We start from the raw sequence: 25,904 nt of genomic DNA on the forward strand, positions 1-25,904 counted from the left end.
TCGGTTCCGCTCATTGGCTCGGCCGAAGTTCACTTCTAAAGAGTACAAGAAGTATTAATTATAAACAAATAGCGTCACAGTGTCCCTTCGCTCGACCGCGGCACCGTCGAACACTCGAAATCAAAACAGGCACTCCGCGTGCTAACACATACACACACGACCATACATCGTCGATCTCCAACAATTTCTGATATCCAAAATTGTCGGCATTACCCAATGATTTTACGAAATATTCATTTGACTGTACGAGAAGCACGGGAGACAAGAAGTATTGAACGGCGCAGTAAAAAGCGAATGAAACGACGAAAGTATAACGTCTACCATTTCTCGAAGTACCTAACTTCCTCGATAACGTTAGCGGCACGGTCTCGAATACGCGAACAATTAAGCGAGCGCTATCGTTCCAGTCTGAGAGACGGAATCGGCGAGACGCGTCGACGATAGTCGAAGGCGCGCCGCTGCTAATGAAGGAGAACTGCGGGGCGAAAATAGCGCAACAAGTGCAGTTGCAGTGACGACGGCTACACAGCTGCAGCAGCGAGTATTATATTAGAAATCCTGCAGCGTTATCCCGCCGAGTTTATTCCTCTGCAGCACTATTTCCCCGGCGCGCGACACCGTCGCAGTCAGTATCTAGAGCATGCGTTTTCGTGCTTACCTCTATTGTTTATCTCGAGGATTTTCTTATTCCTTATCTTCGACGTCGCGTCGCATCTTCTCGTAAATCGGCGTGTTACCGAAATTCCTTTCCTCAACTGCGCGCCGTTTCCTCGGATTAGCGAACCGAATGATTACGACCACCATTTTGTCGCGCGACTCTTTTTGTGACAGTTCTCTCTCTCTCTCTCTCTCTCTCTCTCTCTCTCTCGCTATATGCTCATTGGGGAAACATTGTGCAGAACATTTTTTTGTCAATTATTGCGAATGGGAATTTTCGACAATGGGACTTCGACGAATGGGAATATTGTGAATCTGACATATGTGAAAAACAAAAATATTATTTGACAATAAGTAGAAGAGAAAAATATTTATCGGTATTTGTGATAAGATCGAAATAATATTTAAAAATAAATATTGAATTTATCTTTATTATAGTAGCGTATTATACGAAACACCATAATGTGACACCGATTTATAAGACTATTTCGATGAATTTCAACACGAGACGGTGCTTTGTTAATTATCATTGTGATATTCCAACAGCGTGTAAAAGAGATTTTTAGGGGAGTTGTGCGATATTTAAATGAAAAGTATGCATTTTTGCAGCAATTTTCAACGGTTTTCGACGCATTTATCAACTAAAATTGTGATTCTTCTGTGAGAGGTAACATTTTTCCAATCGGTGGGCATTCTACAAAATGTTATTTTGAGTGTATAGTACTCTTTCTGCTTTCAATTTGCAGTGACTATTTTTTCATACCATAATGAACAATCTCAGAATGAAAATACTTTAACCCCGCATTGCTCACTGCGCGAAAATCGAAAACAAGGAACATAGAATTCTTAATGTATTTAAACAATTGTAAAAACTAAATGGTACTTTTGATGATATACTATAGTGTAGCTAGTGATGATATACTCTAGTAGTATATCTAAATGCTATACACACACAAATAAAGCAACAGGCACACGCGCCTGATGTGCTCCAAGCCGAACAAGGCGGCTACGGGAGTCGGGAGGCGTAACCCTCGAGATCGTCACGTTGCGTGCCGATAATTCTGTGCCCTAGGCTAGTTCACGAAACTCCTATTCAACATAGCGGAGCCCCGACAATGAAATAGTCCGACTAGTCCCCGCATTTCCTTACCAAAACAACAAATTCAGATCAAACCAGCGACCACGCGAAACCGCTCGGCCCGCGGCTCGTAAAAACATCTAACGAATAGATCATATTACATTTATGTTTCGATAATCAATAGAATCTTTCAGCATTAATACGTCGACTGCCGCGTCACCCGTATTCGGATGACAGCAAAAGTTCTCATCAGGCCACGTCACCCGTAATTCGGGTGACGCTGATTTGACTACTTACAAAAGATTTCCGAAAATATTTGGACAAATATTCTACAGGAGGTAATGAAACGATTGAATTCTTATAAAAATGGTTTATTAAAAAAATTATTCGCAGTGTATAACATTAAAACATTCTCTGCAAAGTTGAGGTTGATCAGGACAGCTTGGACAAAAAGTTGTTTGTTTTTTCAGATATGCTCGTGCCTCTGATCGGTCCATTTCGTATTTTTTATTTGAACTGTAGCTTCCTAAGTATCATCAACGTTTCTTTCTTCTTCCATGACCAATTCTCGTAAAATCTCGTCAATAGTATCTTCATAACATTCATTATCACTAAGATTATATTTATCAGTATCCAAATCAGAATCTGACGATGTAATTTTATTTATGCTTCTCCTTCCGGGCAATCCGATCTCTTTTCATTATTGAAAAAAATAAGGGCAGAGATTTTAAGTTATACCATTCGGTACTCGGCAAAGATTCCAACTGTTCATGCAGGAACAGAAGCAGATATGAATTAACAGCGCACGCTACCTATAGCGGCACGGGTGGCCTGTAGGAGATTTTGTTGTAAATACGCGTGGCAGTCAACGTGTTAAAGAAATAATGAAATATTCAATAATTCCTTGCCTAGAATGACATTGTATATAGGGTGTTTCATAATTATGTTAACACCCGGAAATAAGTGATCCCTGAGGTCATTTGAAGTAACTTTTTCCTTAGCGAAAATGCAATTCGCAGCTTTGTTTACGAATTATTAACGAAAAACACTGACCAATGAGAGGCGAGCACGGCTGGCGCCAACGAGCGGTCGAAGCTCAGTTCCGCTCATTGGTTCGACCGCCTCGCGCCAGCTGACCACTCATTGGCCACTGTTTTTCGTTGAAAGCTCGTAAACAAAGCTGCAGATTGCATTTGCACTAAGGAAAATGTTACTTCGAATTACAGTAATTTCTCCCTAATTCGCGCTCAGATTGCGCACCAAAATGGACAATTTGGGAAGAGGAAATGCGATTATTCGAGCCTTGCGTCTTGTTTTTATAGTTGTTGACAAACGGTGACTATAAGAACGCCTTGCGGCTCGTTCTTATAGTCACCGTTTGTCAACAACTATAAAAACAAGACGCAAGGCTCGAGTAATCGAGGGTAAATCGAGTAAATTAGGCGGGAATTACTGTACCTCAAGAATCACCCTATTCCGGGTGTTAACTCAATTATGGAACACCCTGTAGATTCTTCACAGGCTACAAAGTTATACCGTTTCACGTTCTAAACATTTCAACAATGCAATCAGCTGCATATCTGCAGGAACGATTTATCCAAAACGTAAAAGAGTTATTGCGCGCGGTGTTATAAAGTTCTCGTCGTACCAAACATCGCTCGTAACAGTAACTCTCGCGACATTAGGGTTATGGGGTTGTGATCGGCAATTTTAGTCGCGCGTCAATTTTCGTCGAGTGTCGAGGCTCTCAGACAATGTCGAACGATCGAGCGACGATCAGATGAGCGATATCGTACCCGGGAATAGCGTAATTGTTCCGTAGGTAGAGCGGAAATAGCAAGAGGAAGCATAAATCAGGCTGGACGTTAATTTTGTTTTCAGCGCCGACGGCAACTACGAGGTGACCATTATGACCAAGGCGATTTTGCACCATACGGGGAAGGTCATCTGGAAACCGCCGGCGATCTATAAATCATTCTGCGAGATCGACGTGGAGTATTTTCCCTTTGACGAGCAGACTTGTTTCATGAAGTTTGGTTCGTGGACTTACGACGGGTACACGGTGAGTAATAAGATTTTACTAACAAACCGTTCGGCGCAGTGATTAATCATAGTCGCGGCATTCACCTGTCCGGGACATTCGGGCAAGGACCAACAGTATCGTGTTCCATGAATCTACGCAAGAGACCCGATTGTCGGACAGCAGTTCGATCATTAACTCCCGAACGAACCGTTCCTTACGGTTCGCCGTATTTAGATTTCGGGAACATTTGCCGAATGCGTACCTGCTTGAATAATTCGTTATCAATTCTTTCAAAATTCTTGCGACTAGCTATTGCAAAGGAAAACTTATAAATTTGGGATTCATTATTTGCAATCAAACGCATTTGGTATAGGAACTATACATAGATTAAAGATATTATTGTATTCAGGCAACCCTCGAATAACACAGATAATCGGCTCTGCGTTATTTGAAACTGTTACGGGAGTCTTACAAAGAAATATGTTAAAGTTACACGTACCAATCTTGTGCAAGATTGTTCTTACAAAAGTATTTGACAGATATTTTTCATGTTTCGATCATCTCTTCGTGGAAAGTCAAAGACACGAATTTTCAGATACGGTAGAACCTCTATTAACCCTTTGCAGTCGGAGCTATTTTAATTCGAAATCCAAAAGATGCTTTCTGATCTGCAGTATTTTTATTTCACACGACTCAGTGCAGTTTATGCATCTGAAATTGTGCCTATTGGTAACTGCAATAATTGCAATTTTAACAGTGTTTTAAATACAACAAATCTGATACTGTTGCAATTATTGAATGAAAAATGGTATAACAATTTATAGTGGCGCCTCAGACTCGCCGCTCGAGTGCAAAGGGTTAACCGAACATCCATTGTCCAAATTTGTTCTTAATGACACACGTTTGATACGTAAATAGCTCAATCTAAAGTGATTCGCCTGCATTATTTATTGTACAAATTAGTACAAATCAAAGATTTCATCTAGCATTGTATCTAACGAACTGTTCTATTATCCGAACGTCCATGGTCTCCTCAGTAGTACGGATAGTCGAAACTTTACTGTATTCAGGTAATTAGAGAGAGAAAAATCGTCTTTTAATTCTGCGTTTCCGATGTGGGGTTTTAGTAGCATAGAAACATACGAGATAGAGTCTTTAAAATTATTTGTTGCAATTTTTATTCATTTTATTTATTATTTATTTTATTTATTTTAATCGTTAATCCATTTCTGGAACATGATGTTGAGAAGAAAGCATTGCAAACCATGCGATTTAAGTAGCGTGCTACTTTTGCGAGCCACAGTATATATTTAACAGACCTGTTCTTACCGCATTTCAATTAAAATGGAACGTATTTAGATACCATCGCGGAAGTTCAAATTAATGTTTGAACTATCAATGAAAGGTAATGTTCCTTTATGAAACGTCCCTTTGATCGAGTTAAAAAGCTGCGAAATTATTTGATTCAGCGCGTTCAATACGCCGTTTCTGGCCATTCGGAAACCGCGTTGAAGCTGCCAAGAACTCGAACGGGGGAGAAATTTCTCGAAGAAACTTCGTACAATTATATTTGCTAAAATTGATTGCTTCTTGACCCGACGATGGTCATCCATCTTCGACATTCGCAGCCCGATGACAGCGACTTTCTTAGAGCGACGATAGACTTACAAGCCACCTTCGACTCTCTGGCGACGATTTTTAGATTTGATTTTGACTCACCTTCGTACTGGGTTATTTTAACTTCGTCACAAGAGACGTTTGTGAACCTGTAAAATCCGATAACTATAAAATATTGCAGGCAAGTAGAGTTAAAGTTATTCGTAACATCATCGCATTTATTTATTGGTACTCCTACGCAGTTCAAAGATGTGAAATCAGCCCTTGAAAGAATTTCAATGTTTTCTTTTCCTTGAAATATCTCAAGAACAACGAATAATATTAAATATGCAACTTATATAAATTACATCTTTTAATTACAAAACTGCGTAAAAAGATTTGGTTAATTTAATTTAATTTCGAATTGAATTTAAAATTTTATTAAAAGTAAAAACCTTTAAATCAAATGCAAGAAGATTTATATTTATTTAATTTTTAATTTAATCAAATGTAAAAACTTTTAAATCAAAGTCAAAAAACTTGATATTTATTTTGTGTCGGCATCAGTGCTGGGCATCAATCGATTGAAATTTTTAATTTGATTAAATGATTGATGAAAACGATTAAAGGCACTAATCGTCGACATGTCGACCAATTAATTAATCGATTGATGAATGTAATCGTCGATTGAAAGAAACAATTAATAATTGTTGATTTTTTAACTGCAATTATCAATACCGGTAACATCCAAGTAAAAATTTATTTCGCTTTAAAACAATTGAATAACGTTGACATAACTAAATTCTAAATAATTGGAATTTAGGTGGGATATTTATACTTGTACGTCAAAATGAACCAACTTTCGTCATCGGAGGGTCAAAGGTTGTTGAAAATGATCGAGAATCGATTAGGATGGAACACAAATTATTTCTGGAAGCTCTTCCAAATGTACGCGTTGAAACGAAATAAGAGATTGGTTCAGTATATTCGTGTCTGAAAGTTCATGTCTCAATTCGGATATTTCGTACTGCTCGCTGAAGATCATTAAGAAGTAATAATTACACCGAGAGGTTTCACGAAATAAACAGAGTTTATTCCTTGTCTCGAGATTTTGAAGTCCTAAATTCTCTCTTAAATATCACAAGTGAACGAAACACACAGTAATGACCCAATGACCCATGACATCTCTGTCTGTGAAAACGTCATACCCATCTCCCTTCTGAGAGTTGAAAAACAGAACTGGCGCGGATAGACGACAACCGCTGGAACATGGACTATTCATTGACATCAACCATCAACCATACTGCTTCACCTATTTTTCTTTAGCACAGGCTGTTTTATTTACGTCGCTGGGCCGACAGAGTACCCTGAACACCATCAAATAATCCAGTAACCAATCGAGAAAGAACACTGGCCTACGGTAGAATCGATCCTCCGATGCATTAAACATTCCGCACGAAAATTTTAACGTGTCGAGCACTGCGCGAAACGCTGGTATAACACGGCTTACGGCCAATGTAAAACTTTACACGGAACAGTTGTTCGGGTTGTGGGTAGCTTCGGTGCGTTCAGTTTTAACAACCCAATACGAGCTGCTCACTATCATTTCACAGAAAAGCAACACCCGAGCCGAGAGGAATGAAAATATTTTCCAGATTTTTCGGGGAACCTTCTCTTGGCTTAAACAAACATTGCTCATGGGTTTTTGATATTGGACGACTGCAAGACAGTTTTGAATATAAAGAGAATATACGTATACGTGTGAAATTGAAACCTCAAACTTTTTTGTCGAGCTTTCTTTTTAGATCTTGGACGGTATAGCACCGACAGCAAGTTGACACATCGGCGATCGAATCGCAATTCCATAAAAATCGCGGAATTTCTGAGCGATTTAGTCAATGAAATCAAAGATTAAAAAGATAAGTTTTATTTGTCTGCATTCTTTAAATAAAATAACATTTCTGAATCATTGCAGTTTAATCATTTTTTATTCTGGATTTCATTGACTTTCGAATGGCATGTTTAAATGGTGATAGTAAAGGAAAATAGTAAAAAATTAATTGCTGCCGTGTATTATAGCAAACAGCTCTTTATAGCAAAAGCTGCCTCTTTATAGCAAACAGCTTTCGTTCGAGACACTTTTTTATACAACACGTAGTTGGTAAAAAAAATTAAGGATACGTCAAGATTATTAATAATCTTGAAATAATATGCATCAAAAAGTTCAGCCTTAATGAAACAGGATTCAGAATAGAATGGTAAACAAATATTTCATTTTTATAATGTAGAAAAGTAATATTTAAATAATGTCATATAGTAATACTCAAAACACAATAATTGTATAGATTATTTTCAAAATACTAAATAACTTTTTTGATTCGACTTAATAACCCAAATTACATAGAAATTATAACCAATTGTACAGAGATGGTTATTTCGAGGGTCTGTTAAAGTAACAATAAAATTTCTTATATGAGAGTAAAATTGTTCCAGGCTTACAAACACTATAATAATATTAAAGGAGAATTAGAATTATTAATTTCATAGTTTCATATTGCGCCATAAATTTTTCAAAACATACCAATAAGATTATATGTACATATATTTAAAATAAAATTAACGGTCTATTAAAAGAACACTTGATTTTCATGAATTTTTTAGGCATTCTGCGTATTATATACATAGAAAGAATGAAACGAACTAAGCTGGAAACGGAAGTTTTGAAAAATAAATTCGCCTCCGGAGAAATGTTCGCCCGGCGTTCCATTTAATTTCCATTAAAAACTTCCTCGTATATTCAATAATTCCCGACATAATTAACTCTACACACCTGTACTAAATACTTTATGTGTACACATTGTTACCCAAGCTAGAGATGTAGCCAGAGACTTTTCGGAAAAAAGCTAATCCAAAGTAATAAACTCGATTATGTTATATCAAACGTAACAAGGTGCAACAGAAGAAAAATAAAGGGAAACTCTGTCGATAGAGAACAGTTCTTAATGAAAGGATAATGTCTATATTTAATTACTTTATTGAAGAAATTACTATATCATTAGATTACAAGACAGAATATGTATAACTAAACATATAAACTATGGAAACTAGTATCAACGAACGTACAGGATGGGTCAGAATTGGTATTACAACCGAGCAGGGGATGATTCTACGTAAAAAATAATAAACAAATTCGGTGTAACATTTTTTAATCCAGGTCTCCGTTTACGAGAAAATCGACTTCAGTTTGCTCATCTTTGTAAAGGATTTAGTTGCCGTCTATTCTTCTACCGCAGACAGTATTTACAAACGTACTAATTGTTGCGAACTATTATCGGTTGCTCAAATGAAGTCCGCTGAGAAACATGTAAAACCGATTACCATCAACTCATTCGTGTTGACGCCTTCGCAAAAGTAGGGTAAACGCATTTCTCTAATAGACAGATTATTAGCCGTCCTAATAGTCCCAAGTGCACGCAACACGGAATTTCCACGAAACGAGGGACTCAAATTGGGCCGATTAACACGTTCCGTGCCGAGCTTTTTTTACTCGAATCTTCACACTTTGATATTTTACTAAAACTTGATGTATTACGTGCAATTATTAATTCTCGTACACATAACAACGTAACAAAAACTTATCAACGCCCATTCTTGCGGTGGAAATTGATTCTTCGGTTCTAAATTTCTTGTAAACAATTTGTTCAGTTCACTAAGTAAACATGCAAGCGTGTACCATCGATGGTACACGTGGCACGGAACGTGTTAAAAACAAACAACGCCGCCTGACGCCTGACAGGCCCGCTCCCCTGTGGTCGCCGTAGTCGCTAGCAGCACATCAGTTTGTGTGTATTACACTGTCCGACAAAATCAAACTTTTTTTCTGGGTTCCTATAGCCACTATGAAATTCTTGTAGAGCTTCACTCCCTGAACAAGAATCCGGAAAGCGAATTGATCCATCACCCTCAGTTTTTTAAATAAACGAACTTTTGTAAAGAACCAAAATTTTCGACAAAAATGAGGTATTGCATGAAAAGTACAAACATTAGAAAGTTCTCATTGGTGTTAAAAGATAGAGGAGAGTTTCCCGAATATAGTGGCATGCAATTTATTAATTGTGTTTAGTCCTAAATAGCAATAAATTGATGTCAAAGTTGAAAAAAGTGTCGACGCGAGCAGTTTCTGCGCAATATTTTTGTATTTTTACGAAAAGTTCTTTGTTCAGCACGAAAACTCTACCCAGGATCGTATTCTGTAAACATTTCTGAAGAAGAAACGGCCCGATAGAAGTGTCGGAACGATGTACATTTTGAGTAGGTCGAGAAAATGTTCGTCGGCAACATGTACACGATGTTTTGCCGCCATGTGCTTCGCAGGAACTCAAAAATCGTGTCGGACAGTGTTATTTACGTGATCACAGGCGAGCGAGACACGCGGCAGGATTCAGGAGGCGTGGAACAATCGTGACAAAGTGAAACAGACGCAACTATCGCGATTATCCCCAAAGCATTAACTTCAGATTCTTCTGATGAGCACATGATTATTTCTAATTACTAGACTTTATGAATTTATGACAAAATTGAATAGTTCTAATTCAAAACCAAAAAGACATTAGAAAAATTTAGGAATATTGTTACATCGTTTCGAACCAATTATGATTGTTAAAAGGGAAAAGATATTTTTATTTAATTTATACTTCTTACAGTTATCTTAAATAATTTTTATTTTGCATAAAGATCTTGCAAAGATTTTGTTTCAATAATGAAACATTTAATTATAAATTCTCCGTCTCACCGTAAATTAAATTACAATAGATGTGTTACATTTTGTAAACGTTATTATCATTAATAAATGTTATGCGAATATTCGGGTGAAATTCTCGCAATTTCATATGAATATTACATCATTTGTAGAAATATTTATAACATGAAGCGTTTAATTTTGTTTTTCGGACACGCGAATAAATCGTATTTTCCGTTTTTCGAACAAGCTTTCGTAATAATCGTCGTCGAATAAGCATTAAGCATTAAGCATTATTGTTATCGTCATCATTCGCATACAATCATTTATTCATGGTATTCATTTATCCATGGTCGATATTGTGTACACACAGACACATTTCCACGGAAAAATTATGAACTTTGCTAAGAAAAAATAATTCTTAGACAGAAATAAATAGAGAATGATAGAAGAACAATCGCCAGTTTGTGTAATGCAATGTTTTTATGTTAATAGTTTTCATTACATTTCTTTCGAATTTTGTTACGAATGATATCGAAAAGTGTTCCAGAGAAAAGTTACATAAGTTTCGAAGAGTTTTATGAGACAAACAAAAGTACAAACATACTGAAATTACATTCTTGTTAATACAATTTCTTTACATTTTTCAAAATATAGTATCCAGCCGCCATATTGGATCCGTTTCATTTTTGAAATTTTAGGCGGCCATGAAAGCCTACATAAATAAACAATCATAAATTTTCGATTAAATTTGGGTCGCCGTTAGGGTCGTTTTAGGCCCACGTTTCTAATCAGCGGCCATGAAAACCTACATAAATAAACAATCATAAATTTTCGATTAAATTTGGGTCGCCGTTATGTTTTGGGTACATTTCCGAGATTTAGGATCACTGTGCATCGTAACAGTATGCTTCCTATCAAGTGCTGTTCCACATTATCAGCATCCACCCTATCTATCCAAAGAAAGAAACGACGAAATATACGAATCGCAATATCTCGATTACGACCGCAACCCTCGAGATGCAAGCTCGAATCGAAAGGCGTGCTTTCCTTTCATTTCAGGCAATAAACTGATTGCACGCGGAATATAAACGAGGTCGCGGCTCATAGAATTCCGTTTAACCCTTTGGCCGTCAGCGGACCGATTTATCCGCCCGCGGTACGTACACGAGAACAGCGACCGACCGATGCGATACTGTATGTACACGAAGAGCATAGAAAATAATTATTTAAATAATAAAAATATATACATTATTTATTAAATGTACAGTGAGGCATCGTACAACGAACGAATGCTACAGCGAACACTTTTTCTTATTAAATGAAAGTGCTGCAACGAATCCGGGTAAATACGATAAGAGTAGAACCGACGTCACCTCCCCTTCCTCTTCTTTATTATTTATTATAAATTTACACGTATGTACGATGTATAAAATCCAAATATAATACATTAAGTTTATTTTTTTATTATATTATTTTTATTATTATATTTATTATTATATTTATTATTATATTTACTATATTATTTATCTAAGTTTAAGCATGTGTTCTTATACGTTTTCGTTTCATACTAAATTTATACTGTTTTGTGTGAAATCATTGTACATACAGTAATGTTTCTCTAATTGACGCTCAGATTGTCTTCGAAAATGGACAATTTAAGAAGGGGAGATACGATTATTCGAGCCTTGCGGTTCGTTCTTATAGTTACGAATTGTCAACAATTATAAAAACGAGCCGCAAGGCACAAATAATCGTATCTCCTCTTCCCAAATTGTCCAGTTTTGTGGACAATCTGAGCGTCAGTTGGGGAGACATTACTGTATTCGGTGATACACGTGCTGTTTATTTGATGATAATATTTGGTAATATACAGTGTGTCCCACGAACTCTGCGTTCACTTGAATATCTCGGTTATTTTAGACAATGCAAGAAAGTGTTACTTAGAAAATTCATAGATTTTGAGAATTTACAGAATATAACATAAGTGGCATGCCTGCAAGCGGAGGCATAGAGGCGATATAGAAGTCAACTTTCTTATTTTCTTCTTTATGGAGCAATTTATGGGAGGCGCGTATCCAATCGGCCCTGGCAGTTTTCGTGTTTGCCGCGTGAATGGGCCGGCAGTAAAAGGGTTAAGCTATCCGAGCTGCGGCGCGGCGCGCATCGCCAGCGAGAAACGCTGGCTAGAAAGAAGAATATGACCTCGGGATCGGGAAAGAGCGTTTCTTTAACTTTTCATGGCGCGTCTAAACAATTTATTACGTTAGAAGTTACGTTGACAGTTCTATTCCCCGGTGTTCTTCTTTCATTCGTTTCCTGGCTGCGCCGTTACGTATCCCCCGAGCATCTGGATTCCAAAGCATTCGAACGCTATACCGTTCCGTTCTCTATGGAATAATTCATGTCGCTGCAGAGCCACCGCAAATCTTCGATGAATTACTTAACCGGTCGCCGGCGTTTGTTCTTTCGCTAAATTGCGCGTGACAGGAATATTTGTTCGCCGGCGAGCAGCGCGCTTTACAACACGTTATATATTCATACGCGTCTGGCTATGGTATTTTTGCGGCTGTCGCGATCCACTTCCTCGCGATCCCCGACGCGATTAAATTTCCACTGCCCTTCATTCCCTCGGCCCGCGATCGATAACGGCCAATGTCGCGAACGTTGGACCTGTGGTCGCGGGATTTCGGCAAGCTCTCCGCCGTCTGCCTTTTCTCGAGAGTTTGTACGCTGTCTCCAGATTTGATCGCATCTCTTTTCTCAAAAGAAGCAAACGGTCTCGCTTTCCGGAAAGAAATGGTTTCGTGTCAAACAGGGTTTATCTTAGAGATCACAATTTTTCTATGCAAAAATAGTTGCCAATTATATCATGCGTTCGTTTGAGAACTTGAAATTTAAATATCTCGGAAACGACTCATTTTCGGAGAAAATGTTACATTCGAGAGTTAATCGATTTCAAGGGGGAAGTACATATTATTTTTTGTTGTTAGTAAGAAGGTAATTTGAAGGTAACTTTGATTCTTTAGATGGAAATCTATATCTTTATTTGTACATTTTTATTCTACTCGAAAAGAAAGAAAACGTTTTGTGTGAAACAATTCTTTGATCAAGGATATTTAATAACATGGAAACTTTGTTTACTCATGAAACTTCCTTGATTTTTTTGTATAAATGAAATAATAGTATTTTTCCTTGGGAACGGCGGTAGTCTACCATTTTGAACCTATCGTATTTAAAATTGTTCCCAAAAATGTGTTGTCCACGAAATATTTAGATGTAAAGCTCTTTCAGATGAGAATACCTAACCTGCTGCTATCGGTAGCAATTTGATCGTTCAAGCGATTAGATGTATTTTATTTACCTGTTTGTTGGAAACGCGTTGGCGGAAATGCATACAAGTAGATGGTGCATATCTGATCGATAAATTGTTCATTTAGCTGTTTCTTTACGCATGTGTAGTATAGAAGATACGAAAGCCGCGATTGTACACTTTGCTTTAACAGAATAAATTGTGGGAATTGCCAGTAGTATAAGAATTGAATAATACTGTGTTGTTGCACAATTCTTATCGAATTTTTAACTTTCGACGAATCAGTATTTAGTTCCAACGATCATCGCTCGAAAGCGACAATTCCTAAGTCATATTTCGTCATTAATATAATATTTGTCAATAAGAAGTTTACAAGACACTCTAAAATAAGCATCTTGAACACATGAATTTTTAATTATTTCATAATGGCTTACAGCTTTGCAAGAAAGGAATACACAAAAGTCACGTTTATTGGGCTAACTGGCCGAGCATAACCCCTTAGGTTGCAAAGGAGATTCATCCCGTAGATAGAATCAGTAATCATGCTGAAAAAAATAAGGTTGGACAAATTATACGAGTAAAAAGTTTTACGGGCCCTCGGAGACCACAGCTCGCGAGATGGAATTTGAAATTGTGAAGAATTCTCTCTCTCTCTCTCTCTCTCTCTCTCTCCACGTGCAAGATTTAATTTTTCATAAGTTTTCGTTGTGCTTTCGTTAAGATTGATGCGAGTTTAGGTGGCATAAGATGCCTGATATTTTCTTTAGCCACTTTCGTAACGTGTTACCATTGCGCGTTCTTACACAATTTGCTGTCAGATTAAACATCTTAGAATTCGTTGCATTTACATTAAAGTCACCACGAAGTTGTGAATGAGTATCCTGTTGTCGCTTTGCCGTGTTATATTCTGTTGATCTAAATAAGAAAAACAATGTTACATAGACATAGGTCGTTGAATACTTTATTAAAAAGTTATAAAACTGAAGGACAGAATGCACTGTCCGCAAATGATTAAAAAAAGAAAAACCGGAAACCATGTAGAAATTTTGTTCTTTCTCCAATAATTTCAATACAAACAATCTAATACCCTGGCATTCCGAAAGTCGCTGCATCTTCTAACTTTTTCAAATTACGCTTCTTATTTTTGTCGCAAGTCCAGCCATAATTTAATCCTTTCCACTCGAATGGCGACTCCAAGGCGCCATTAAAAATTGTTATGTCACATTTCGAAATAATTTTATTAATCGCATTTCTTCATATTTGAAGAACTGTTGAAAAGATCACTGTTGCATCTGTCACAAAATTCAATTTCATACATATAAAATGCATTGGGTTATATAAAATGGAAATGCATTTTATATATAATAATAGGTCAGAAAAACTGTATTAAATTTTCCGTTAACACGTTCCGTGCCACGTGTACCATCGATGGTACACGCTTGCATGTTTACTTAGTGAACTGAACAAATTGTTTACAAGAAATTTAGAACCGAAGAATCAATTTCCACCGCAAGAATGGGCGTTGATAAGTTTTTGTTACGTTGTTATGTGTACGAGAATTAATAATTGCACGTAATACATCAAGTTTTAGTAAAATATCAAAGTGTGAAGATTCGAGTAAAAAAAGCTCGGCACGGAACGTGTTAATTTGGCTTCGAGTGCAAAGGTTTAAGAGGACGAGACCAGAAAATCTAGGAAGTCGTGAGAAATGAGAACTATCCTATTGTGCATCGAAATAATCCGATGTTTAGAAACTGCAGCGGCCTAGTGGGAGGCGCGGAGCTCGCGAAAATCGGAAAAACAATAGATCGCCGCGTCGCGTCGGTGAGTTCTGGGACGGAATGGGATCCATTGGATAGCCTCGTCGTCGGAAGAGTAACCATTCGGGACAGAAGAAAGTTCGCGGGAGAGTTCGCGCCAGCCACTTTCCGACTGCCGTTTATCTCTTCCAAGCCATCAACCGTCTCTGTCTCGCCGGCGAGAACGCGTTACCGCTGAACTCTCCCGAGGATTTGTTTCCTTCACCGGGTTCTATTAACATCGACGGCTGACGTTTAGTCCGCGGCTCGTTTTCGAGTCAGCTGCTGTATCGGCCGGAACTTGCAGAATCCCTCCTGGAAGAATGACGAGCGCAGACGTCGACGTCGATAAACTGCTCGCGTCGCTGGATACCGCCGTTTCTATGCCATCGGCAATTTTTATTTTCGTGCCTGCAACCGATCGCTTCCGCTCAGGTAAAACATCAATTTTTCCGACCGAGGCTTGCACATAGCTCACCGGTTAACCGTTCGACTACTCGCGATCGATATCGAGTAAGAAACGCAGGCACGCGTCGATAAAACCCAGGGCCCGCCGAGCCTGTTTCGTGCGTGGCTAAGATGAAAGTATGTACCTGTTTTGGAACACTGTTCAGGGGTACAAGATTATCATTGATTTCTGTCGAATTTCAACAAATTGGTTATATTCAAAAAAGTCAATCTAGCAAATAATTATATATTTAACTTGATATGATATATATATATATGTCCCAAAATTATGGTATTTCCGGGAAATGAAGGGTTCCTGAGATCATTTGAAGCAACTTGTTCCTTAGTGAAAATATTCTATAAAGCTTCGTTCACGAGTTATTAACGAAAAACAGTGACCAATGAGAGGCGACCCCGATTGGCGCGAGGCGGTCGAAGCCCAGATCCGTTGATTAGCTCGGCTGCCTTGCGCCAGCCGAGCTCGTCTTTGATTGGTCGGTGTTTTTCGTTAATAACTCGTAAACAAAGCCTCGTAGAACATTTTCGCTAAGGAAAAAGTTGCTACAAATGACCTGAGGAACCTCATTTCCTGGAAATACCATAATTTTGGGACACCGTGTATACTGTATATATATAATATACTGCACGACGTTTACAATGGCACATGAAATGAATGAATGAACTCGTCATTGTATGTCAAGGCGTTAAGCTTTATTTCAGCTCTTTGACTGTTCGCGTTCGATATTCCGCTTGTGTATAACGATTAATAATCTCTGTTCTACTTGTTTGGCTACTTACAAGCTCTAGTCTATTTCTTTGAAAACCAAAGATTCTTCTTTCATGAGGAGCAGTTTTCATTCTGTTGGATTTAGTATAGCTGAAATTAATAAGACCTTCCTTTACGTCATCGAACATCACGCATTTTGAGGGAAATGATTGTTAAAACACAGATGCAGTTTTCTAGATTAATTTCATTGCTGAATTCTGCGTCTGCTTAAAATCCGAAAAAAACGTTTGATTGTATAATACATACTTTATGTTATGTAAAATAAATAAGTGCGCAGTGACTCATGGGCGGGAGCGTATATCTTTACCACTTGATATAATTTAATCGCGAAGGCATGCGATATTGTACTTTTTATTTTCTAATCGTTATTGTCTTTAACGAGTTGAATCGTGTCAGTTAACGCAGACATCTCGTACAGATGAGAGAACAGATTTTATATCTTCTTTAATTAAATAAAAGTTCTAATTGAAAGTTCAAGTAGTGAAAAGTATTAAAGTTATTCCCATAACTAAATATAATTGAATAATTTCATTGTAATCAAAAGAGTTTATTCTTTCATATTTACGCTAAGTTAATGGACTTTATACTAATTAATAGATTAGTAGAGAGTTAATAGAAAGTTAATAGACAAGTTAATGGTTTCTGAAAGATTTACTTGATATGAATATTCCACAATGTCCATTTTTGTGCACAATCTGAGCGCGAATTACGGAAAAATTACTGTACATAACTCTATAAATTACTGTTAACCTAAACCCTAGCTAGATTCCGGGCGTGATTCGGTGCTCTATTGATGAATCATCCCGCAACCTCGATCAAGACATCCGTTTGTATCTTCGGCGGGTCTTAGACGTCTTTCAGCTCGAACAAGTCACGCCTTCGCCGCGAGAAATATTTCATGGCCTTGCTCGTACCGTATAGACGTATAACCTTTTGGCACAACTGGAACACATCGACGTTGGCAGGCATCGACAAAACGTCGTGATTCATCGGCGCCGTTTTTGAAGAGTCTTCTCCGCTTCACCAAACGTCCCTTCTCAACCTACCAACAGACCGACGAAACTTTTCCCTTCGACCGAGGAATGCGTGCGCGTGTTTTCCAGCTCGACACGCTACTATTCCCGCTTGAACGCGCCTATCTTTTATTTACGAACAGTCTTCGAGGAAACTTGCAATCCTGGCAGAGAATTTTCGATCAGAGTCGCGAACATGATTGTTGGAACATCATTCGCAGTTACATTAAAATTGAAAAATGGCTGTGTCACTCGTGTCGTTTTTGTGACGTCTACTATTGTTGTTATTAACCCTAGAAAGATAACCATATGACAACGTACGTAAAAGATAACCATACGCTTCAGAGGCGCATGCTTTTCTAAGGCGTCAATTTTATACTAACAATGGATATTTATTTAAGTTAATCTAGTCATTTTAAAGGTTTGGCATTATTGTAAAAATAAAATGCATTTATATTATATTTTTTTATATTTTAAGTAATTTTAAACTTAAATCACTAGACCTCTATGAAAAATTAACAAAAATCAACAGTCTTCGCAGGCGCCTCTGCAACGTAGGTTATCTTTCTCGGGTTAAGTTTACACTGAATGTGCGCAATTGTCTCATTAACACTTTGATTGCTACATCAAAGTCTTAAGAAATTTCTTAAAATTTAAGTATGATTTTAAATAGCCAAATTAAAATGGTGATGTGTCACAAGTTGTATGACATAAACTGCTTCCTCAACATTCTTACGTTTTCTGGAACGAAAGTGAAAAAATTAGAGAAATATAATACATCAGCGTAAAAATACGATTATTCGAGTCTTGCAGCTCGTTTTTATAGATTGTCAACAACTATAAAAAAGGGGCCGCGGGGCTAATCGGTACTCCTCTTTCTAAATTGTCCATTTTTGTTTCCAAGCTGAGCGTCAATTAGGGAAAATTTGTTGTATTATTAGACTGCATGGAGGACTTCAAGATGTCGTTACGATTTGATATTTTGTCGCAGGGGTTACTGCGACGGTTTATATAAAATAATCCGAGAGAGTTTTTTTGGTTTTTATATAACGAGAACTTTAATATAACTTGTAACAAAAGGCGATGAGGTACACTGTGTAGAAGGTAAAGGTAAACGAGTGACGGATGAGACAGAAATATGAACACGTTGAGAGTCGGAGGAAAACTTGCTAACTGACTTCTCCCGGTCGAGAGGTCCTCGTATTTATTGGGGAGAACGTATTGAAATTGGTAAGGGAAAGTCCTTGGGAAGGGCGAAGGCCTTTCCCGAAGATTTTCCGACCGGGGTGATCCGGGACCTATGGTCCGAAGCTGTGTCCCAACGTTTTTATTGTTTTATTGCGGTGTGTACGCCTTGCGTCGGGAAAACCCGAAAAAGGCATATGCACACCCCGTTTTTGAAGGACGTGTCTTTTTATGTCTGGTCCGCCACAATATTTTCGTTCGAGGAAGCATGCTCCGAATTATTTTCGTGTTAGCAATATTCGACGAGTTGAATTGCAATAAGTACACGGGCGTTCGATCGTTGGATCGGCGAGTGATTTTTGATACGTTTCTCGCCCGATGCCAGGGAAATAAGAGACAGGGGAAATAATTCGGAGGCGACGGAATGGCTCGGGACATGTTCGGTCTCTTCGAAATCCTTTTCACCCCGTTGCCCCCACGCGGTCTCGATGACCGTACACCTTTCCTGTAGACGGACAGATTTATCCTTTCCCAACAAATCCAGCTGTCCGTGGATTTCACCGCCGAGCAACCATTGCGGGAGTAAATCCCGCGTCTGGAACGATAAACCAGGACCGTTCCTGTGCTCGACGTCACGGTCAGTCTTTCCAGGCTCCGCGTCTCTCTTTCGTTTTCGATTTCGTCGTCTTTCGACCTGCTCGAGTTCTTGATAAAAGCGACAGAGTGATTTACTCTGACTTTTAACGTACACGAGTCACGTAGTCGTCTATTTTTTTTTTTTTATACTCGAAGAGTTGGTTACGCATCATGGGGAACTGTGATTTAAAAATTATAGACGCTTAGCTTCAACACTCTGCGAAATATCTACTGTCAAAGATTTAAAAGTTCGTGGCAGATGAATCGACTGAGTAGGTTAGAAAATTTAAGGTTTAACAAATATCAGGTTTTGAAAATTTGATTTGCGTCTCAAAATGTAGCCCATACAGGCAAAAATGTTGACAAGTGAAATAAACGATAGAATGCTATGAATTAACTTAACTTTGAATTATCTTGACAATAAATTTAGCCAGTAAACAATAACGCTCCTTGTTTTCCTCGTAATCAGGGAAATGTGACTTACGCCGCTATGATTTTGACCCACTCATATTATTCTATCAGCATCGATATCTACTTTCAATTCTGATCAAATGACTTTCGCTTGAAAACATTTTAAGGTTAACTAACTTTCTGTGATGGATCTTTTATTTATTAGGAATGTACATGTTAATACTAAAAATTACATCCTCGATCCTATTTTCGTTGTACTTCAACTAAATCGTATTGACTTGAGGCTGAAGGAATGGTCTTTTCATTTACAGAATAAAATTCCGTAATTTATCGTAAATACGTAGGTGAATATTGAATATTCTGCTATCACAATCCCCTAAGTGGTTTTCTCTAAAAATGTTTTTACGCTAGACTCGAACGGGAAACCTTTCTGACAAAAATATAATCGTGCATGTTTACGATGATCTCTAATCTTATTTATCAATTTCGTTCAACATATTTTTTAAGATTTCTAGACTTGTCAGTTTTTTTATAAACCTTGGTGAAACCTGTGAAAATTGGAATTATTATAGTTGTCAGAAACTTGATATTCTCGTAAGAATGTTTAAACTCTGGCTCCAAATTAGCCTGATTCCACCGTCCGATTTTCCCACAGTCAAATTTCACGAACACGTTACAAAACGAAGATCACTCTTAAAAATCCCTAACACTTTGAACAATGAATACAAATTACTATACTATATTACTACTATACTACTATACTATACTAGTACTCTATAAAGAAAATATTCCAACGGCAGATAAGACCGTATAAAATCAGCACAGAAAAATTGTTGGTCCGTCAGAAATTTACAACTGAAACGTAAACCAATTTTTCACTCGAGATTGAAAAATCATCAGCATACATAAATATTGCATAAATATTTGTGTCATTAATCTTAGGATTCAATTTCACGTTACAAACATTTCTCGCAGATTCTTTGACAATTGAACGCGAGATTCTCGCGGATTTGTCGCGTGTTCTCGGAAAGAAATCTAAAATCACGGGCGGATCTTACGGATTTGCATCCAGCGTTGAATTCAGAACATAACGTATAGAAGAGACTATCGTGCAGCTCCACGGGTCCTCGGACTTTCAGTCTGAAAGTGCTCCGTTCTGTGTCAATATTTCCGTTTAAATCGGCGGTCTTTGACATGCTCGTTCGTAGCTCGTTACTCACTTTGTCCGGCGATTCCCGCGACAAAGGAGGCGCTCGAGACGACGACTAGGAGAGCTCGACCTACTTGGACATATCGATGGCATCGTTTTCTTTATTTCCCTCGAGACGTTCGATCGCGGTTCAACAAGTCCTTCGTAAAACCGAGGATAATTATAGAGGTACGGTTCTCCCCGACAGTCGACCGACAGTCGTTACCTCGCGCGGACCGGATCGCGATCCGGTTGCCCAGCAAGTTTTGCCAGTCCGATTTTCGAGCATCCGGCAGAAGCGGAGACGCAAAAAGCAGCGGACGAGGGAACGAACGAACCGAGGTTAACGCGAGTCTGCCATCTCGCCGGGAATCTATCCGGAGATCTTAAGAACCGGTCCAGCGAGGATCAAGCCGCATTCTGTGAGTGCCGGAAGTTCGGCGAGAGAGGGACACAGATATTTGGCTCCACTCCCCAAAGTTTATTTCCGTTTCCAGATACGACAGGTTCGAGAAAGAGTTCTAGGCTACCGCCCAGCCACCCATTAGAGGTATCCAATTTCGTTGGTTCGCTCGGCTCGGCTTTTTCTCGACTTCCTTTCGATCCTTTCTTCGCTTCTTCTTCGTCTTTCGCCCTCTGCTCTCTTCTCCGTGCAATTGAATCGTGGATAGCGCTAGAGAGAATAGGAATCGAGTGGGCGGGGAGGTCTAAAGAACAAGATCCGGAAATCTTCGAGGCCGGAGCTGATTTAAGAGCTACCCATCGACGAGGCATCGAAAGTTCCTTGGCCGTGATATTTAAGCTATAGTATTTTGTAACGTCACGAAACGATACAGCCGGACGCTAAAGAGCAGAGAAGAGATTTCTTCTTTGCTCGGATTGGCTGGGAGTTTGCTGGTGACTCGCGTTGGCTCGCGATCGGTGTTCTTAATTGGGAGTGTATTTAGTTGGTAACAAGAAAATGTTTTCTGTACTATGATTGGTTGGCTTTGGTTTGTCATTAATAAATGACGACGCAATCTTTACTTTGATCTTTAAATATTGATAATAGTAGGATAGAATTTTATTTCGATTTAAAAGACCTGAATAGCGTGCGTATTTAATAGATCGGGTTGAAAATGATATTATAGGGCAAGTGATTGAAAGATATTTAGGTGGTATTACTTAACCCTTAGCGTTCCGCACATTTCTCGAGTACTGCCTACCAGCAACTCCGGCACATTTTTGGAGCGGAGCGCCCGAGATAAAGGAAGTCTTATTTTGAGCCGTAAAGATTACACGTCCTTGTGAATGCATTTGATATTTTATTTATTTTATAAATATATATTTTCCTATTGTAAATAAGAGATAAATTTTAAATTTTGTAATTCACCATGGTGAGATATCTTTGGTAACAATCTCCCATGTGCATTCTGGGTTTACTTGGGCAAGTGTCACGGTATTCACTTTGCCAAATAGAGTTACTAGATATTTCTTCCAAGTTTAGAACATTTTCTGTGTAACTGTTGGTTTCCTTTATAATTTCATTTACCAATTCGTCCGTGAAAAATAATTTAAAATATTGTCTCGGCTGTTCAATGTTTGTAGGAACTTGTGGTCCAATGACCTGTGGCAATACACTAAAAGGTATTCTATCTGGAATATGTAATTCTTCCGTAACATCACGCCATTCATCTAAGTCTTGTAACGAATCTTCGCTTTTACTTTCAATAATTCTCATTCTTCGTCTCTTTGGTAATATAATTTCGCTACTACTACTTGAAGTGTCAGAATCATAACCAACATTGTCTTCCACAATGTCTCTTAACTCTTCAAAATCAAATACATCTTCATTATCACACGGCTCTAAATTCTCATCATAATATTTATTTTTCTCCATGTTGCTAACCATAGAAAAGGTAAAAAAATGGTTTAATCGTAATGGTACAGACTTAGCACGTTTTAACAGATTGCTAACGCCGACGATAACGTATGCTAAAAACATTTGGCTTCGCAGCGGAGCCTTCGGAGTTACGAAACAAATGACAAATGTCTCCATAGCGGAGCCTTCGGAGCGCTAAGGGTTAAAACTAGAATTACCGAGCTCTAAACGTGATGAACAGTCCGCTGAGAAAAGTGTGGGACCGATTTCCACCAATTCGCCCATGTTGACACCCGCGAAGAAGTAGGGTAAACGCGCCCCTTCGTATTAGCCCCAAGTTAGCCGCAACACTGAATTTCCACGAAACAAGGGACTCGAATGCGGCCGATTAAAAACAAACAACGCCTCCTGACTTCAGTCTGCTATACCGTGTCTGATCGACCCTTTCAGGCAGTCTCCAATAACATAGAGCCTTTATTCTATTGAAGCAATCAACTGATTTCATCATCGATTACAGTGTAATAAAACAATTGAGGACGGCAAAACATACAACTCCACCATGAAACAATATACAGTAAATTCTCTCTAATTGACGCTTAGCTTGTACACAGAAATGGACAATTTGGGAAGAGGAGGTATGATTCTTCGATCCTTGCGTCTCGTTTTTATAGTTACCGATTATCAATAACTTTAAAAATGAGCTGCAAAGCTCGAATAATCGTGTCTACTCTTCCCAAATTGTTCGGTTTTGTGTACACACTGAGTGTCAATAGGGGAGAATTTACTGTAAATGTATTATAAAGAATAGAATATTTATAATAGCTATCTACTAGCTACGGTTTGAAGAGCTTCCTTTTTCTCTATTTAAGACCAACTCCCGACAGAATATTTATTAGTCTACACTAAAGCGATCTACGGACAGTGTAGAATCATGTTGAATCATAGAATCATACGCTGACAGCTAAACTGCGGATCTTTACGCCAAGTAAAAATTGTCCTTAAGTTCTTTTAATATCTTTTTAGTTTCGTACTTGACCTATTCACTTTTATCATACACGCATAAAATCCGCCGTCTACTGATAACTTACACAGAACCTTATTCGAGGTAGCCGTTCGGTTCTAGACACACTTTACGATACAGGATGTCCCAAAATTATGGTACTGTCGGGAATTGAGGGGCTTCAGAGATCATTTGAAGTAACTTTTTCCTTAGCGAAAAGCCAGTGAACAAAACTGGACTTTGTTCGCTCGTTGGCTCGGCCGCCTTGCGCCAGCCGAGCTCGCTTCTCATTGGTCAGTGTTTTTCGTTAATAACTCGTAAACCAAACCGCGGATTGCATTTTCGCTAAGAAACAAGTTACTTCAAATGACCACAAGAATCCTTAACCGTTTGTAGTCGAAGCTATTTGAATTTGAAAACCAGAACATAATTTCTGATCTATAGTGTTTCTATTTTATATAATTCATTGCGATTTATGCAGATGAAATTGAGCCTATTGGCAAGTACAATGCAATTTCAACAGTGTTTTAAAAATATAAATAAGTCTGATGCTCTTAGAATGATCTTGAAAAATAGTATACCAATGTTTAGTGGCGCCTCAGAGTCGTCACTCGAGTGTAAAGGGTTAATTTCCCGGAAGTATCATAATTTTGGGATACCCTCTTGCTTAATTAATTACGAAATACTAAAATATTGAAGTGTACGTATAGACTATTGCCGTACAATAAGCATTCGAAACAATGTCCACAGGTCGACCTCCGACACCTGGCCCAGACCGAGGAGTCGAACCGTATCGAAGTCGGCATCGACCTGACCGACTACTACATTTCCGTCGAGTGGGACATCATAAAAGTGCCTGCCGTGAGGAACGAGGCGTTCTACATATGCTGCGAGGAACCATTCCCGGATATCGTGTTCAATATCACCTTGCGCCGCAAGACCCTCTTCTACACGGTGAACCTGATCATACCGTGCGTGGGCATATCTTTTCTCTCGGTGCTGGTGTTCTACCTGCCAAGCGACAGCGGGGAGAAGGTCTCGCTCTCGATCTCGATACTGCTGTCGTTGACGGTGTTCTTTCTGTTGTTGGCCGAGATTATACCGCCCACGTCGTTAACGGTGCCGCTGCTCGGCAAGTACCTGCTGTTCACGATGGTGCTGGTCACGCTGTCCGTAGTGGTGACGATCGCCGTGCTAAACGTGAACTTTCGCTCGCCGGTGACCCACCGCATGGCCAAATGGGTGCGGGTGGTGTTCATACAAGTGTTGCCGCGGTTCCTCTTCATCGAGAGGCCGAGCAAGGACGAGGAGGAGGAGGACGAGGAGGACGCGAGGAACGGCGGCATGGGCATGATCGGGGTCGCGGACGGCGAGCCGATCGACGACGAGGACGAGGACGACGAGGACGACGACGTCGAGGCGGCCAACGGGAAAGCGACCGATGGCATGCTCACCGATGTGTTCCATGTACAAGAGACTGATAAGTACGACGCGTACTACGGGAAACGGTTCAGCGGCGAGTACGAGATACCCGCCCACGGGCTGCCACCCTCGGCGACCAGGTACGACCTCGGCGCCGTGGCCACCGTGGGGACCGTCGCCCCCTGCTTCGACGAGCCCCTACCCGCGCTGCCACTGCCCGGGGCTGACGACGACCTTTTCGGTCCGGCCAGCCCCGCTTATGTTCACGAGGACGTCAGCCCCACGTTCGAGAAGCCGCTGGTGCGCGAGATCGAGAAGACCATCGACGATGCCAGGTTCATCGCTCAGCATGCTAAGAACAAGGACAAGTTCGAGAGTGTGAGTACCTACTCTTCAGATTTTATCTCTCTTCGAGCTGCCTCGTTTCTTCTTTTCCTTTCTCTTCTCTTCTCTTCTTTTCGGCCCGGGACTCCGTATATCCTTTGCGATCTACGTTTATTGGATCATCTGTATGTTAGCGACAGCTTGCGTTCAGCACTCGTGTAGCCGTTCGATGTCGAGATGCTCGTTTTAGTTCGACCCTGGCGTGGGTGTATGCTGTCTCCCAAACAACTTGATGACCGAGAGTCACCGGTTGAAATGATCGTACAAGTCGAATTGGACGGAGTTTGCAGCGACTTTATTTATTCTTCTTCTACAAGTTTGACGGAGCATCGCTTGGTGTGGGTTTTACGCTTTCGAAGAACTGG

General features: G+C 39.3%; 1 protein-coding gene across 1 annotated transcript in view; it reads left to right on the plus strand.

Moving 5' to 3' along the window:
* nAChRalpha1 (nicotinic acetylcholine receptor alpha1) overlaps window positions 1–25,904 on the plus strand; it is a 327,417-nt gene that overhangs the window by 272,395 nt on the left and 29,118 nt on the right. The window contains exons 5-6 of the mRNA XM_076524379.1: window positions 3,617–3,797; window positions 24,484–25,533. Coding sequence (XP_076380494.1) covers window positions 3,617–3,797; window positions 24,484–25,533 — 1,231 coding nt within the window. The remainder of the gene's footprint in view (window positions 1–3,616; window positions 3,798–24,483; window positions 25,534–25,904) is intronic.

This window comes from Megalopta genalis, chromosome 8 (assembly GCF_051020955.1).
Source record: "Megalopta genalis isolate 19385.01 chromosome 8, iyMegGena1_principal, whole genome shotgun sequence".
Taxonomy (NCBI): domain Eukaryota; kingdom Metazoa; phylum Arthropoda; class Insecta; order Hymenoptera; family Halictidae; genus Megalopta; species Megalopta genalis.